This window comes from Bombus terrestris, chromosome 2, assembly GCF_910591885.1.
Source record: "Bombus terrestris chromosome 2, iyBomTerr1.2, whole genome shotgun sequence".
Lineage (NCBI taxonomy): Eukaryota > Metazoa > Arthropoda > Insecta > Hymenoptera > Apidae > Bombus > Bombus terrestris.
In genome coordinates, this window is record NC_063270.1 from 11,377,747 (window position 1) to 11,394,243 (window position 16,497).

Consider the following 16,497-nt stretch of genomic DNA (forward strand, 5'->3'; position numbering starts at 1 on the left):
GAGATCCGCTTGGTGTTTTGCAATTTCCAGACTCGAGAGTTTCGGTCAAGAGTTCTAACCGTGTGCGCTGGCCCAGGCGATAATTTCCTCGAAAATCCATGGCCAGCGTACGGTATACGCGCGCTGGGAGAGAACGGCCGGCCTACATTCCGCGCGCCGATTCGGCGACGAATAATCAAACGGCCGCTTCTGCGCGTTGCGTAATTTACGGGGTATACGGACGGAAGGTGGCGGACCGGAGCTGGAAGGGGCAAGAAAAAAAGACGCGCCACGCCGCGGGACTCCGCACGCGGACGATGCCCTTCGCCCGAATTTGTCTCGATTCGTCGCCCTTCGGATTCCCCTCCTATATTTTTTCACATATACGTACGCACACGCGTACACCTACGTATCAGTACACACACGGGCTACATCATACACGTGCACGTATGAACACGGCAATAGGTCGTGTACACGCGCGCGCCAACACGGTCGGCGGTCGGTTATATGTGCCAAGGCTGAAGAGACGAGCCTGTGTGTAAGTAGCGTAACCCGTCGAGGCCCTGTTCGCGCGTAAACAGAGAAGCGACGACGTCGATGAAACGTCACGGGAGAAAGGTAAGTATGGCTACATCGTCGGGACGACGTAGTTTTAGGTAGTCTCCGTCTCTATCTTTACCCACCTTTATATTCGTCTCTCTTTTTCTCTCTGATGATACTGCAACCCGATAGCCTCGGTTTCGCGCTCGATTAATTTCACAGTGATCTTCGCTCGATCGAATAATTATCCATTCACGCCAAGAGAGAACGTTTGGTGGCGGAATAGCCAGCGAACACCCGTCGAATGGGACACGAACGTTGAACGCTATAACGTGTACGCTCGATGGAACGGGGGAAATAGGTCGAGACGGGTTTTTAGGCCAACGAGATATGGGCCGATTAACCGAAGCTATTCGAACGTTTTTACCGCTGAAGTTCGGGGAAAAAGCTTCCTCGGTATGTAACAACGATGATACTTCCGTTGTATCGTCTCGTTGTACGTATGCGAAGAACCGCAGAGTATAGGCGCTTTAACGCCATGAAGTCGCAACAAGTGAAAAAAAAAAAGGTGTCGAAGGAGGAAAAGGCGGTGTCAAGTATGTACGGCTCTACGTTGTATACAAGCGAGAGAAGAACGTGGGTGCCCTTGTGTGTCTGGCCGTGTGAACGCTTTTGGGACAACGCGAATACACGCGTGGAATGCGATGTGTTCCCATCGAGCGCAGACTATACGCACGGTCGAATGAAATGTGGTTCGTGGAAGGTGGAACCAGCACCACCGTCGTCGGGTTCACGCTCCCGCGCACCGTCTTTACATAGTCACAGTTTGCATACTTAACGTGGTCGAGCAACGGCATTCATGGAAGGGCACCCATTCCCTCTTCCTTTCTTCGCCTTTCTTCTCCGTGCTTCATCATCTTCTCTTTGTCTTCTTTTTCTTCCTTACCAGTTTGTTAGCTTTTACCCTCCGTCTCCTCTCTCCTCATTATCCTCCCACCCACCCTTTGTTAGTCGCGACCCTCCCTTCTTCGACGACCGTACGTATCACGCGTCTCGAATTCAGAATCCCTACAGTTTTCATCGATACGTGACCACCAGCTGAGAGCCTTCTGATATACCTTCTTTCATAAATGTCGAGACACTTCCTGGTTTCGTAGAGTGCTAATTGGGTTAAATTATCCAGGAAACGATCGACTGATTGTGATTTTGTATTCTCCTAGAGTAACGATACAGAAATTTGAAGAAACCCTTTGCAATAGTTATGTAAGAAACGCGATCAATCAAACCTGCTATGATTCTCGGGTTCTTATATCTTGATTATTGTAGTTTCGCGAAACGATAAAATTCTAATGTTTTCAGAGATTGTTTAACGTAGAATTTCGAAACGAGAAATCATGCGTATCGATATCGATATTTATCTATTTTCGTGCTATAGCGACCGACTATTAGCTTCAAATGTTACTTTCATATCCAGAATTAACCAGAATATGTATATACGTAGAGAGGGAATATTAAGATAGGAGTAATGGATAATTAAAATAATACACAAATAGATAAATAGATATGTATATCGTGTACCAATAATTATTTTTCTATAATCTCGGCCTATCTTTACGTACGAAAGATTTCCAACGAAACCTGAAATTCCTGAAAGTTCCGATAACTTGCTAATCGCTTCCAAAGATTATCCTACTTTCTGTTCAGTACTTTAGTACTTCTAAATAGGAATTAAAATCAACGTATCATTCTACAAAAAGCATACGACGATAGAATAAACGTACGAACGTATGTACGTGGTTTGGTTCGACTTTCTCGATTGCCATGCCTCGAGTAAACGAAGGGGATCGAAGGACGCCTTATGGCGTATCGAGTGAAAACTCCTGGGACGACCCTCCGCAAGGGGAGAAACAATCGTACGAACTGATACTCGGTTCACGTATTCAACGTGGCGCTAATTAACGCCCCTTGTACACACGGTAATGGGGACAACAGGGTGGGGGCAGCTGGTTGTTCTCAGCCAACACGCCATTGAGTTAATTAGTGCCGATCAATTCACACCGTCGAAGGTGATGCCGGACGTAACGGCGGAAGTCAAAGACTGTGTCTGGATTTTTCAATGATAATCTTTTAAAATGCAAACCGAAGAAGGAAATCGTCGAAGAACTTGGTCAAAGTATGCTCGACACTAGGTTACGAGGATTTTATGCGATCTTCGGTTATTATACAGTTATATTATTTGAATCGATAACGTCACTTTGCAAATGGCACACGTAGTTCGTCTTAAGTTCAAATGTAATATCGAAAATGTCTACCATATGAAGCTTTCGGGAGATATCAATTTCGGTTTATACATATCTTATTATAGATAATTATTTTTACAATGTATCATCTATGATGTGTAAACTGGAGATGTTTGTTTATTAATTTTACGGGAAATTTATAGGATCAAAAATATATAAGATTCAAATAATAGAACACATCTCTAGGTTTTAGGTTTTATCTTTTTAACCGTGTTGATAAAAACATGAACTTGCACAAACATCCGCAGTCTACCGATCTCTTTCTAGCGAAGGAGGCAACATCTGACTGATCGTCTTTCAAAAAGTAGCGCGAACTTGGAAATAACAAAACGATTTAAATACTACGATATATACAAAGTTGTATGAAAGCCAGCAGTTGCTGTCATCAGCTGCTCCCGTGGGATTAAAACGCGCATCAAGCAACTATCCTCGAAATCGAATACTTGTGCGATAATGTTTGCGATTGCTACAACACGACCTTCATCCATGGAACACTCACACCGACTAAAGACACGTGGACTCGTAGGCCGACTGTTTAAAATTCTTTAGTAGAGTAAACTTTATAGTATTCGCTGGTTTTTCTGGGTTTGCAATTGAATGACCAACTACTATTCATAAAGATTCACTGGCACGCAACTCTGGCGTTGGTACGCGAGCAGCACGTGTAAAATAGTGACAAAGCTAGACTGTAGGGAAGGCGCGTGTTCGCGATAAGAATACGGATAATTGCGCGTTGACAGTGATCCCCGAGAGCGGAAACGTCAGTTGAGATTGTTACGAAAAAGATAGACTGAGCACGTCCGACAGATTCTAGCGCAGTGTTCCCCAATTTTTTTTTCCTTTCTTTTTCTGTAACGTGATCACCATTTATATAATGTTTAAATAACCTGTGACCCGTATCTGTCGATATAATAAAAACCAAATTTTAACGAAGCAAAGATAGGTAGGTATTTCAAAATATAATTAAAGAGCTGGCAACGAAAATGATCTTTGTGAAATTGGTCGACTTTTTAATTAAAACGCATTTGTGTAATCAGAAACTAGTATGTATTACAGCATGGTAGAATATTCATATCAATTTGATATTAATTGATATTAAACGATCTATGTTCTGGCTTGTAATCAAACGAATTTCGTATTTTAATTAATTAATTCTGTAATTACAGATTCAGTTGCAGTGATGGATATTTTGTACGAAAAGAAAAAAAATGTTAATTTATTGAACAGAAATGAAAAATGCTAGAGGCTTTTTTCCCGTTCTCCTACAAGAAAGCAATTATGGGCAATTCTAATATTTATGATTTTGTGCCTGCGCGTTAAGACGACGTTCTATGTTGTACCAGGATCACGGTAATATACACCATGCGATGATTTATACTATACGTAAACTATTCACTGTATAATTTTTAATGTCACCTTTTTTCCTCGCGTTCATTATTAACATAAATCAATTAATGCGAGCATGTCAACATAGAGACAGTTCATTACGTATATGTTTATTTAGACATTCTCGGTAGATAAGGAAAAAAAGTAGTTTGAATTTACAAATATCGATGAATAAAACAAACTATTAAAGCAGATATAATCTATCAAAGTAGAAACAATCAACGCATGTTATACATTAAGTTAATAATTTAAAACAAATCACAGCTCCTTACTTTATAACACTTGCGTAAACGCAATCTGCTTAACGCTCGACATAACATGATTTATAGCAATTCTTCTTTCTTGTTTTTAATGCGATCATGATAATTGATAATTAATAAATTGAAACTTCGAACAAACGACATTTTACACATACACTGACATAATACGTTCGTACGTATTATGGTAAAAAGGTAAGACCTTACGGCTCTCACTGGACCTATAGGCTGGAAATCCGATTTTTACCGAATAGAGGGACGTCGCGACGCGAATAGAGCGTCGTTGACGGTCACATCGTGACGTCAACGGCTTTTGCGGTGTCGAAGCGGCCAGAAACATTGGAGGATCGTTATTTACGACAGCGGATCGAGCGTGGCCGCGCTTGGGTTTACGTTTTCTTACGCAAGCCCGAGAAAATAGAGTCACAGTCGGCACTGCGACGCAGAATGTTAAAAGCGAGGTGGTAGCGACGAACGCAATAAAAATTTTGTTTGCGACGCGTACGCGAATACGTTGTTACGCAACCGATTGAGCCACGTACGTATACGCCACGAACGACAATAAAAATTCTGCTTTCCGAGCACGGTTCATTTTGTTACTGTGAAAAGAGCGAAAATTTTGTTCTTCCGAGAGTAAGAAGGATGGAATTCGCTCGATTCAATAACATATTTGGTTCGAGCTGACTAATTTACTTGTAATTTGTCAAATTCGATTATGCACAACTTCTTACGTATACTTTGATTGATCTGATAGTGATGGTGCATAAATTTTATCGCAATGTACAAACGAATATATTTTATGAATACGAATTATTCGTATGGGGAACACCAAGAAGTATGCAGAGTATCTGAACGTGTATTGAAAAATGGTTCACACCATGCACGAAACGAAGTAAGAGATATTAAAATTGATCGAAGTAATCGATAGACGCTACAGATACAAACGAGGAAAACATTAATTTTATTACAGCGACTTTTGAAAGTGGCATTTTTAAATTGAACCAAACGACTTTGGATTTTTCGAGAAACTAAGAGCATTAATTCACTAGATGATGATTAAAGCAAATTTTAAAAACATTGCAATTGATCGGAATGGCGGGAAAAATAATGATCGCTTCTCTCAGCTTTTTATCTACGTTTGTAAGGAAACTTTAAACAACACAGTTCGAAGGTTTATATCGGTTACGTATGTACGTGGTAAAAATTTCATCAAAATTCATTAACATTTGTATGAGCTGCAAACGGTAAACAGATGGCATAAAAGACACTTTTCACAGCCTTCGGTCTAAAATCTACATGTTTCGATGGCTATCGCTTGTTTCCGCATCCGCCTATCTCAAAGAAATTTACAGCATATATACATATAACTGATAGAAATGTTGAAAATGTGTTGTTTATATTTCCGTTACAAACGTAGATTAAAAAAGTTAAAGAATATGACCTTTAATTCTTTCTTCTCGATACCGACCAATTTCAACCTGTTCAAAACATTTTTCTTTCTTTCTTTCTTTTTTTTTGATATATCACATAGTAAACGAATCCTACTAGCTTGTCGAGAAAGCCCAATTTTAAACAAATTATTCAATTTAAAAGGGTGCTGCAACAACTTTGAAAGTCATTGTAATATCGAGCACTTAAACTATTTGATTCGTTACTAGCGGTATATATTTCTGCGATTGATACGTCCGGTTTTAGTAAACAGTGAAAAACGTATTCTACATTGGCAGTTTGACAATCATAATTTCTACAAAAATGTAGGCAACTTCTGCTTATAGGCGTAGGAAATTCCTTCCATTATATAATATTAACTTGGTAATATATTATCGGTTACTATTAATTCGATGGATATCATTGAAATCGAGAGAGAAAAAAAGAAAGATATTCGAGAAATAGTTTCGAGAAATCTATATCCTTTTCTGAAATGTCAGAGAACGAATGATTCTGGGAACTAAGTAACGCATAAATCGTTTCACAGAAGGAATATTTTCTCGCGCCATGGTGTGTAAGTAAGTAAGTAAGTAAGTATGTATCAGAGCATCGAGAAGCCTGTATATTCGATTACAATAACCCGGTACAACCAAGGCCGCCCAGATGTAAACATCGTCATCTTTGTCGTCTTCGAACGAAGTTGTCTCGATCTTCGTTGCTTTTTCAGGGTGTTGTCGGTCGTGCGTAAAAGAACTCGGTGCTCTTTGTCGCCGAGCCAATCCCGAAACACTCCGAGAATCGAGTCTTTGTAACTACATAAATTGTTTCTCTGGAAGAAACGAAGAAGGATTTATGATAGGACGTGGTTATTTTACGTAGCTTTATACAAATAATCCACGATTTCGAATATAATGTTCTCTCAGCGACTGATCTTGTACTAGGATTTAGGGCGTTTCAAACGTTTATCTAAATCTACGGCGAAAACAACATCATCGTCTCTGTAGTAGTCCTCGACCGTCAGACACACTCGTCGTTTCGTTTACCATTCGAGCTCGTAGAAGCTGCATTTTGTCGCAATGAATCTAAATCAGTTTAACGAGCGTGTAAACAACTAACGAAAACAGGGAATAGGTTTGGAAATTTGCGTCATTTTCATAGCTATTTGATATTAGAGTTATTTATTTATTCGACAAACTCTAAATTGCTCACTTGCCTAATCTCTATTTCCAAATAAACATGTTGTCCCTGTTAAACATGTTATGAATATGTACAGATACGTGAAATGGTGAGGAGGAAAGGAAGTTTAGAAAGAATCCTTGAAAAAGAGCAATTGAAGAAGCTGTTCCGATAAAGCAGAAGCAACAAAAGTTCACTGAAATCGAATAACTTCCTCGAACGTGCTATAATTTATAGTTAACGAATATTCGTAGTAACAAACATTTGCATTTCTAAACATGGATGCTGTATCTTTCCTGATCAATATCTTGCCGACATTAAAATCGAAAAATTATCAAATATAAAAATATAATGTCATCATCCTCTCCCGTGCGAGCTTAATTTCAATAATAATTCCTCCAGCGTGGATATTGACGCACTTACGATAAAATCGAAGATGCAAAAATACACGGAATCCACATAATACAACATAACACATATGTTAACACGTATAAAACACCGAAAGTAAAATATCCATTACGATATTCAGTAGATGAAAGAAATCTTCGTTTAGGTTCCATTTCTTCGGTTATTCACAAACATAAATATTATTCGAATTATGGTGTTGGTCAATGACTGCTTCTGAACGACTGAAATATTAGAACTGGCTTCCTATTGGTGCAAACACTTGAATTTTTTTAGAGAGACAGTAGGCAGAAGGAGAAACGGGCAGAAGCTGAGAGGAAGCTTCCGAGTGGAGGTCGAGTTGGAATCGGTCGAGAGCGGTAAACAAGGAGGCGAGAGTGGCGACGAAACGAGGTTGGCCGAGCAGCCGCGAGGTCAGTGACTAAAGAGAGAAATAACGTAGAACGCGATATAGCCGCGCTACTCTGCCTATTGACGTTCCGAGGACCTTTTACAGAGGAACTAGCCAGGAGGGCGATCAACATCGGCTCCGATCGCGTGTTTCACACCGCTCCCGATCTCTCCGACCAACTCTCGTGCGCCACTGTTTTATTTCCTTCCTTCTCGCTCCCTTGGCTAGACTCCATTTCTTCTGTTTCTCTCTGTCTATCTTATTCTCCCCCTGTTCCTCTCGCCGAGCCATTTTTACACCCTGATTCCCCTACTCACCCCACGAAGACAACACGCTGCAAGTACATATGCGCACGATTTTCACATTTGTCGACGCCAGTATCACACAGACCATTGATATCGTTTGGACACACTCGAACGCGAAACCATCCGATTCGTTCACCGCGCTTGGCCGAATCGATCTTTATCCAGCCTTAGAGGAAACTCGACAGACGAACGATATATCTATAATCGATGGTATGTCATGCAACATCCGAGGTAAACGATCGCGCACTTCCTTTACATCTTTATTCGTAAGCGTTTACTAGCGTCCGTTCGCTACGCCTCCGATGCTTTCGTTTATGCGTTCGGTTTATTTACCGCGTTAGACAGAAGAAACGGTGGAACGCGCGCCGCGAGTCCAACCGACTAGAGTGACCAGACCACTGACAGCGACTACTAAACAGACGATCAATGAGAATCGAAAGCGGCGTTCAAAGTGAATGCTCGATTCGACTGTCCTGTGTATATGGCGCGCATTCGTGCAGGAGGAAAGAGTCCTGGTGAAACGAGGACTCGAATACCGAGCTTCCATTGTACACAAAAGGCATTGGCGGTAGACGATAAGGAACACGCGTCTTCCGAATTCGCTGTTTAGCCCGATTCTGTGCTGCTCGTAAAATACAACGTAGGCCACGTTGTTGGATAAATACGACGACGCCGTGACCGAAATTCAACGACTCGTGTGGCCATGCGTTTTATGAAAGAAAATACCATGAAATTCACTTACCGTGTCAACGTGGAACAAAGGTGAATCCTGGATGTTCGCCGGTGAGAAACGTCTTCGACTTCGTAGACTGATCGAAAGTCGATTGATGACACTGGATATCGGTCAACACCGGGAACACTTGTTCTATGTAAACACGCGTATCAGTCACTACACACGTAAACACATACGCACAGAAAGAGAGGAACACACGAGGTTGTCCGCGGTCGAGTTCTCAGAGAGACCGACGAACTTGGTTAAACCGCACTAAAATACCACGCACGCGACCGTGTTTCGCGAGACACACGGCGAACGATCTATCCGCGTGCGGTGCTATTCATTCTGAGCCGACGTATCGCGTTTGTTCACCAGAAAAATCACGATTACTCGGGACGCAGATTCCCCGCATGAGTCGCACACAAGTTGTTTACTAGAACGCGCACCACGCCATGCCCCGTGAACGCGCGTCCGCCTCCGTATTCCCCTCGTCCCGCCGAGCAAAACAAGACTCTGCGCAGTAGCCTCGCGCGCACCTTCCGGGCCATGTTCGCACGAGGCGATGTATGCGCCGTTTGTCGTTGCCTCGTGGTCCACCAAGGCGCCGCTGTTCCACTGCGAACCTCCCTCTCTCGCTCTACCTTCCTCTCTCTGTCCCTCTTTCGTTTCCTATCTCTCTCTTTCTTTCTACAGAGAGACAGCTCGCGCGCACGCTATCTCCCTCTCGCTCCAACTTTCGCTCGTTCTCGTTTTCCTCGACCTCTCCGTCTCTCTTCCTGAGATTAGCTCGCTTGTTCGTCTCTGTCCCCCTCCATTTTCCCGAACCTTGCTCAAACTCTATCGTTGGGTCCATACCATAACCGTGCTATATGCTCCGACGAGGCATAACGGCCAAACAGAATTCAACGGATCTCGCCTTACGTTCTATAACGCAACCACGATTCGCCACGTAACGCGTAAATCAAGCAGGTCATCGTACCCTCGCGTTGCCACCACGCCGGTCCGTTTTGTTGGAAATTTCCAAGGGCATGCCGCACCCCTGCGACGACATCTGTACGAGAATCTATAGAAATAGCAGCTGCATCGATAAAGACGACTCCAAATGTGTACGTTATCGCACGAGTAAATAATTAGCGGGAAAATTCAAGTCGCTCTCAGAGCTCTCAATTCGCATTACGTATAAGGACTTCTTTTTTTTTTATTTTTTTTTAATAACGTGTTATACAGCTTTATCGCAAAAATTTCATTGGCAGTACGTTTCTTTGCGTGAAGGTTGGCAAATATGAAAATGAAATGACTTTTGATTATAAGATGAGACTTATGAGGATCACAGGAATAGAAACGATCTTTGCTGTCTTATGAAATTCTTATCAACATCTTTAAGTTAAACATCGTGAAACAGAAAATAGCGTGACGAGCCCCAAGGACATGGAGAGAACGCAAACAAGGGCCAAGGTGTCTCTGTTGTAATTTGGACAAAGCTCCGGTTGCGTACACCTCCTAAAAGGAGTGCGATAATATAGTTTTATGTTTTTGATACACGATTGCGATGCCTAATTCCGATACTTGGAAAAAATCAGTCTGAAAAATATCAATTCTCTTACCATCTCTCAATAAAAATGACAACCAATCCTGTAACCACTTTATCAAGGAAAGTCACGATCGAATAGACAATAGCGCTTCGTTCCGTTCGTGGGCCAATTATCTCTGCAGTCACACTTAAGGCTGTAACCATTGTAATCGAGCTTCCACTCCCAATTAGAATTGCGACAGTGTATATAACTGCCGCTGAACTTCCTCCATATTCCGTAATTACTGCAGAAAGTATTCCAATTAAAGTGCCCAATAAATAACATACCTGAATAACAGTAAAATATTCCCTTTACAATGATACTTCCTGCTTAATTATTCTATAGTAGCAATAGTAAGAGCATTTTAGTGTAATATACACACCTTTGTCCCGCATGATTTATTAATATATTTTAATAACAAAGCAGCGATAAACGAAGATACGTAGGAGACCAAGGGAACGGTAGCTAGTGCCTGTTTTCCATTAACATCGGTTTCCTCTATGTATAGTGGCAAATACACGGTGGCCAACGTAATGAAGAGTCTACTGGCTACGTACAACATAGCCACTCTTAACAAAATTGACGTACCGACCCAGGAGTTTCGATCGTTTTGCGAATTATCGAATAATCTTCTAGCTTCTTCTATATTTCCTTTGTGCAAATAGGAATTCTCTAAGAGGTTCCCTTTTAGAAATACGTGGAAGAGCGTAGTAGCCACCAGACCGATCGATGTTAAGGTAAACACGATATCCTGGAAAGGAAGATGTTCGTTAATACTTTAGTATCTCTATCAAATTATCTCCTGTACCGGCAGATTCCATTTATATTTATAATTATTATACTACGTTGTACATATAAACATTCAGTAAAATTAAGGTCAGATATCACACGCGCGAGTAAGGACATTTTTCCACTTTTCTCGAACTTAAGAAATTGCCTATCGATAGAAACTATTCGTTCGAAAATTACACAAAGGACGGAGAAAGCTTTAAGCTCTGCCCTCTCCATTAGAAATTTTTTGCTCGAATAAGAGCGATTAAGAGCGTACAACGATAACAAGGAACATATATTTCCGTTCAATGTATTCCTGTCAACGAGATACGCGTAATTTAGACAGTTTTCGATAAGTTTAATTCCAACTACTCACTCTAAATTTATAACTATCCTGTTCAGCCAATCGCACCATCGCTTCTTCGTTCGTGGGTAGAACAATCCACGTAACGACGAACACCGCAACGGCTGCTCCAACTTGAGCGGAATACCTGTACCCCATAACGTTCACAGTCTCTATAAATAACGAGAAAAGATTGCATAGGACGACGTTAAAGTTACCTTATTGCAGTTAAATCTGCTCGTGCCAGCAGTGAATTCGTTAACGCTGGGATCATGGACAAATGCGATATCTGTACGGCCGCCCAGCCAGTTTGAAATATAGCGATGCTGAACACGTAGACGAGCATGATACTTGAGTTTGATGGTTTACCAAAACCACCAAAGATCACTGGAAACGACAGCGTGACCATCACCGAGCCGATTATGTGCCAAATCTTCTTCTTTGGGTACTGATCGACGAGTATTCCGAAGATGGGAGTCATGAAGGCATCCACGATTTGGCCTTGAAAATAAAGAAAATCTGCTGTAACGTTCGAGAGAAGATTATTTCGATAAAACCTTTCAGATCTCAATTTTCCACTTTGGCTTCTAAAATTTGTCGATGTGACTTTTCTCGCTGACTTTTCTTCAAAATCTTTTCGGATTTTGTCGAGAAAACTTGAAACTTGCGAAACAAGCGTTAAAGATACTTACTAGAGAGGCGTTTCTGTCATGAGCTCTTTAATTTTCTTAACATCCTCTTTGTATGGTTTTTCTGAATCGAAAATTTAACAATCGTTTACCTAGAAGTAGGAGAGCACCAGCAACAATCGGTTTCAGCAGGGCCACCCTTTGAAAATAGATAAGGGTGTAGGAGAACCACATGGCGGCAGTAAGGTCGTTGAAAATGTGTCCCAAAGCATAAGCGATTTTCGTCGAGGTACTTAATTTCCTCTCCAACAGTGGAAACCGCTCCTCCGTGTTTTCCATTTTCGTAAAAATTCGATCGACGAGCTTGACACGATTCCAAAGACAAAGAAAATTTCAGTGTGTTCGCGCTTCAAGTGAATTCGTTGAAATCACACAAAGGACCCTCCATTTTTCGTACGTGTCCCTCTGTAAATTAAATCATGTTCGTTTGAACGTTTCATTCGAAATATGAAATATCCGAATTGAATCTTTATGTACACTCCACGCCAAAAAGTTAGCCCAGGTGTGCTATCTTTAATTTCTCAATGGCAGGTGTAAGGTTTTTCGTTTGTAACGTACAATATCAAAACATTATGAGCTCAGAATATGCTGTTCGTTGAAAATAATTAAAAATATTATGAAGTTTAATGTGTAACAAAAAGAATTGTTTTATTTTAAGAACGAAATAATGACACATGTACAGTAAGAAAATAATAATCAACATAAATTGTAACTAACAATAATTACTTATCAAACATATATACTTATTTAATAATGGGTACATCCCCCTTTATTTTCTATTACTTTTATTGTACGATGTGGTATCGATTTATATAGTTTCCGGATATAATTTTTACTTAACGTATCCCATTCGCGTACAATTGCATTTTTTAATTCTTGTACGTGTTGATACTGCTTGCCATTCGCGTATACGCCATGAACAAGTTCTGCCCAGCAATTTTCAATAATATTAAGATCCGGAGAGCGTGCAGACCATGGCAAAATAGATATATTATTTTCATTAAAATATGATTGGACCAATCTTGATGTGTGTACAGATGCATTTTCTTGTCGAAGAATTTAATCGGGTCCAGAAATGCGTTCTGCATGACTATTTATTTGTTATTCGATTAAATTTGTGTATCGGACACTATTAATTCTCCCATTGATGAACTTGACACTCGTCTTGCCGAAATAACCGACGCCGGCCCAAACCATCACGCTGCTTCCTCCCATTTGTCGTCGAATTGCTGAAATTGTCTCTTTTCTTATATCATGAAAATAATATTGGAACCCATCAGGACCATCCAAGTTGAATTCATTTTCGTCTGAAAATAGTACATTTCTGCATTTCTTTTACCAATGCACTCTTCCTTTTGCAAAGCGTAAACGTTCTACTTTGTGTTTCCTTGTTAACCAAGGTTTCTTTTTCAATTTTGGCTTCTTAATATTTTTGCAGGATAGTAGAACTCGACGAACACTCGAAACACTGACACTAACACTAGACCTTTCCATTATTTGCTTTTGTTAATTGTTTGCGTTAACTGCGAGTTAGAAACTACACGCAAAATTGGTCTTATCACGATTGGATAACTATGACCAGTACTTTTCTTTTTGCCATAATCTTCAACATTTTTTAAGAAATTGTGTACTACGACTTCTCCTTATTACTTTCGATATTTTTACTACTGATAACTGTTGCTGTTTAATTTTCTTCCACGTCCCATACTTACAAATTTATATAATATTGTACTGTAATCATTACTCGTTGATAGAGCATGAACTACTGAGCAATTTCTAAACGTATTAATAGAATGTGCTATCATTTCGTCCTTAAAATAAAACAATTTTTTTTGTTACACACTAAACCTCATAATATTTGTAATTATTTTCAACGAGCCGTATATTCCGAACTTATAAAGTTTTGATATTATACGTTACAGATGAAAAAATTTACACGCGTCATTGAGAAATTAAAGTGTATGTACATACACTCAACGAACTGAGCAGTTCGTTATATAAAATAGATGTGAGCGGAGAATATTTAATAAAATTATTAATTTCGTTATGTTATCTGGGTCTGGTTTGAAAAAAGGATAAATTCCGCCACTTTTGTATAACCAATACAACTTATCGGATTGAATTAATCCTATGAACTCACATTCGGAAATAACGTAGCTTACTTCATTTTCATTCTCAATGCCCAAATGTATACGATGGTAATCGATTACAATCGTAAAAAAGAATGGAAGGCGATAGGATCAAATATTAATACAATATATGACTCAACGGTGTAAGTTACACGCTGTCTACAGTTACCTACATCTTTCTGCGGTGATGAAACGGGATAATTCGATTATACTTATGCCATGAGAACGCGATAATTGTGTCGTACAATCATCTCGCGAGCTTCGAAGTAAAAATGAACGTATTTAATGACTTCCAATTAGTTACAAATACATACCACGATACAACTTCATATTTACAATTGCAACTATTCTTATCTACACGCGTCTGTGTTTGTAATTCAAAAGTCCTGTTTCGTTATCTAACGTTCAAACTATAAGAACATAACTATTACGACGTTAACGTCCTTCAACAGAAACTTCCATCTTCGAATTGAAACTTACATCTGCTTGTTGCTACTTCCATTCAAGCGTTGATCTATTTAATACGACGACACCGGAAACCACAAGACGCGCGTGAATATCGAAACTCAGCAATATCCGAACGCTGTGTAAGCACAGTCTGTTATTAACAACGTCTGAACGCGGCAAAAACCGCAAAAGAACTTATTTTCACGGAGATCCAATATTTTTAAGGAAGTGGTTTTGATCGGCCTTCCTTTCACCCGCGAATCAATTCGTGGCCACAATTTCCGCTTAAGGCTATGTACTTCGAAGAAACACGCGTGGAAAGCTTGTTAGTCGGTCGATCGGCCGCAAGAAACACGGATATCTCCGTCGAGGAGCATGGAATCGTTGACGAATCGTAGTAAAAATGTCCACAAAACGTTTCACGATTACATGTCACCGTATCGAATTCCTCGGCAGCTACGTTGCTACCGGATGAGATCGTATTTGTTTTTCGCGATTATTTTGCCTCTTCCGTTTTTCCTGTCGCGTATCGATCGTTTAGAACGCGCTGAACGTGCGATCAAACTTTCAGCGAACACTACACACTTTAACTCGCGACTGTGGAATTCGAAAGAATTCTTAAAAGGATCACGGATCGGCAGATTTACACGAAGAATTATGTTTAAAGGAAGAAACGTACGTGCTTCGTCGTTGCAACTACGAAGCGGAACGGGCTAATCTTCGGTACGTGCGCTGACGAGCCGGTTCATTTAAACACGCATTCCATCCGCGGCCGTGAGCGAAACACGCGACTATCCACGACGTGACTACCTGAGCGACTGAACTTTCAAACGTGCGCCGTTTCCCGCTTCACGGCCTGAAGATTATCGTTTAATCGACGACACGATTATAATAACGCATTACCGCCTTCCGATAGCTATTATCTTATCGAGCGAAAAAAATCTCCCGAGATTATAAATGAAAATCCATTAGCGAAGCTCGAAGTATTATAAATATATATAATGTTTAAATAATAGATGTATACTTCTTGTATATACCCCGCACGGGATACTTTATAATAATTTTAAACATAGGTTTTATTAATAAAATCTCCAAAATATAGCGCAATTTAATTTTCCTTATAATACATTAATGAGTATTAATACAATTGTATAATTAAAAGACTCATAACGTAAACGATACTTGTTCGCGTTTGCCTCCCGACAGACAAATCTTAACGCCCTTCATTCCTATTCAATACGTTCCGATTTTTTTAACAAAATACTCATCATATTACATATTTTTCTATGAGATGGAAATTTGACGAGGGTCGTTTTTGTTATGAATCTAACAATTTTACATCTATTATAAGTATACTATTTATTAACGTTTTAATTGTACTAAGTGTATAAGTTTCCATAACTTATGAATGGTACTGTATGTATCGGAGAATACACACATTATTAAAAGAATTAAGGTTCAGTGGCCAATAATTTGAACTACAGGGACTTCAAGATATACCAAAAATATTATATATAAAATATTAAACTAGCACAGGTAATTGAAAAGTTATAGATCATTGACACAGTTCTAAATAAAGAGCTATTCTATGTGGTTTGTTATGAATCTAACAATTTTACATCTATTATAAGTATACTATTTATTAACATTTTAATTGTACTAAGT

At 39.9% G+C, this 16,497-nt stretch overlaps 2 protein-coding genes and 1 long non-coding RNA gene across 8 annotated transcripts in view; 1 reads left to right on the forward strand and 2 right to left on the reverse strand.

The window, feature by feature from the left end:
- Nucleotides 1–9,952, reverse strand: part of LOC100650952 (insulin-like peptide receptor) — a 116,818-nt gene extending 106,866 nt beyond the window's left edge. For both annotated transcript variants that reach the window (XR_007225820.1, XM_003393746.4), the window contains exon 1: nt 8,910–9,952. The gene's annotated coding sequence lies outside the window, so the exon portion shown is untranslated. The remainder of the gene's footprint in view (nt 1–8,909) is intronic.
- LOC125386042 lies at nt 7,758–10,383 on the forward strand. Its single transcript, XR_007225868.1, has 2 exons — nt 7,758–7,884; nt 7,968–10,383. It is a non-coding gene; the product is annotated as an uncharacterized LOC125386042 (long non-coding RNA).
- Nucleotides 10,050–15,670, reverse strand: LOC100642988 (major facilitator superfamily domain-containing protein 12). 5 transcript variants are annotated; one of them, XM_012318243.3, is made up of 7 exons: nt 15,512–15,670; nt 12,349–12,661; nt 11,786–12,068; nt 11,601–11,715; nt 10,836–11,204; nt 10,487–10,740; nt 10,050–10,382 (listed from the first exon to the last, which is right to left on the reverse strand). In XM_012318243.3, exons 2-7 carry the CDS (start codon nt 12,533–12,535, stop codon nt 10,262–10,264), a joined length of 1,329 nt encoding a protein of 442 aa, XP_012173633.1. In that variant the 5' UTR covers nt 12,536–12,661; nt 15,512–15,670; the 3' UTR covers nt 10,050–10,261. The 5 variants fall into 5 exon arrangements, with proteins under 5 accessions (XP_012173633.1, XP_003393809.1, XP_012173634.1 ...); XM_003393761.4 differs by having other exon boundaries at nt 14,866–15,670; XM_012318244.3 differs by lacking the exon at nt 15,512–15,670 and adding an exon at nt 14,700–14,843.
- Between the last annotated feature and the right edge of the window lie 827 nt (nt 15,671–16,497).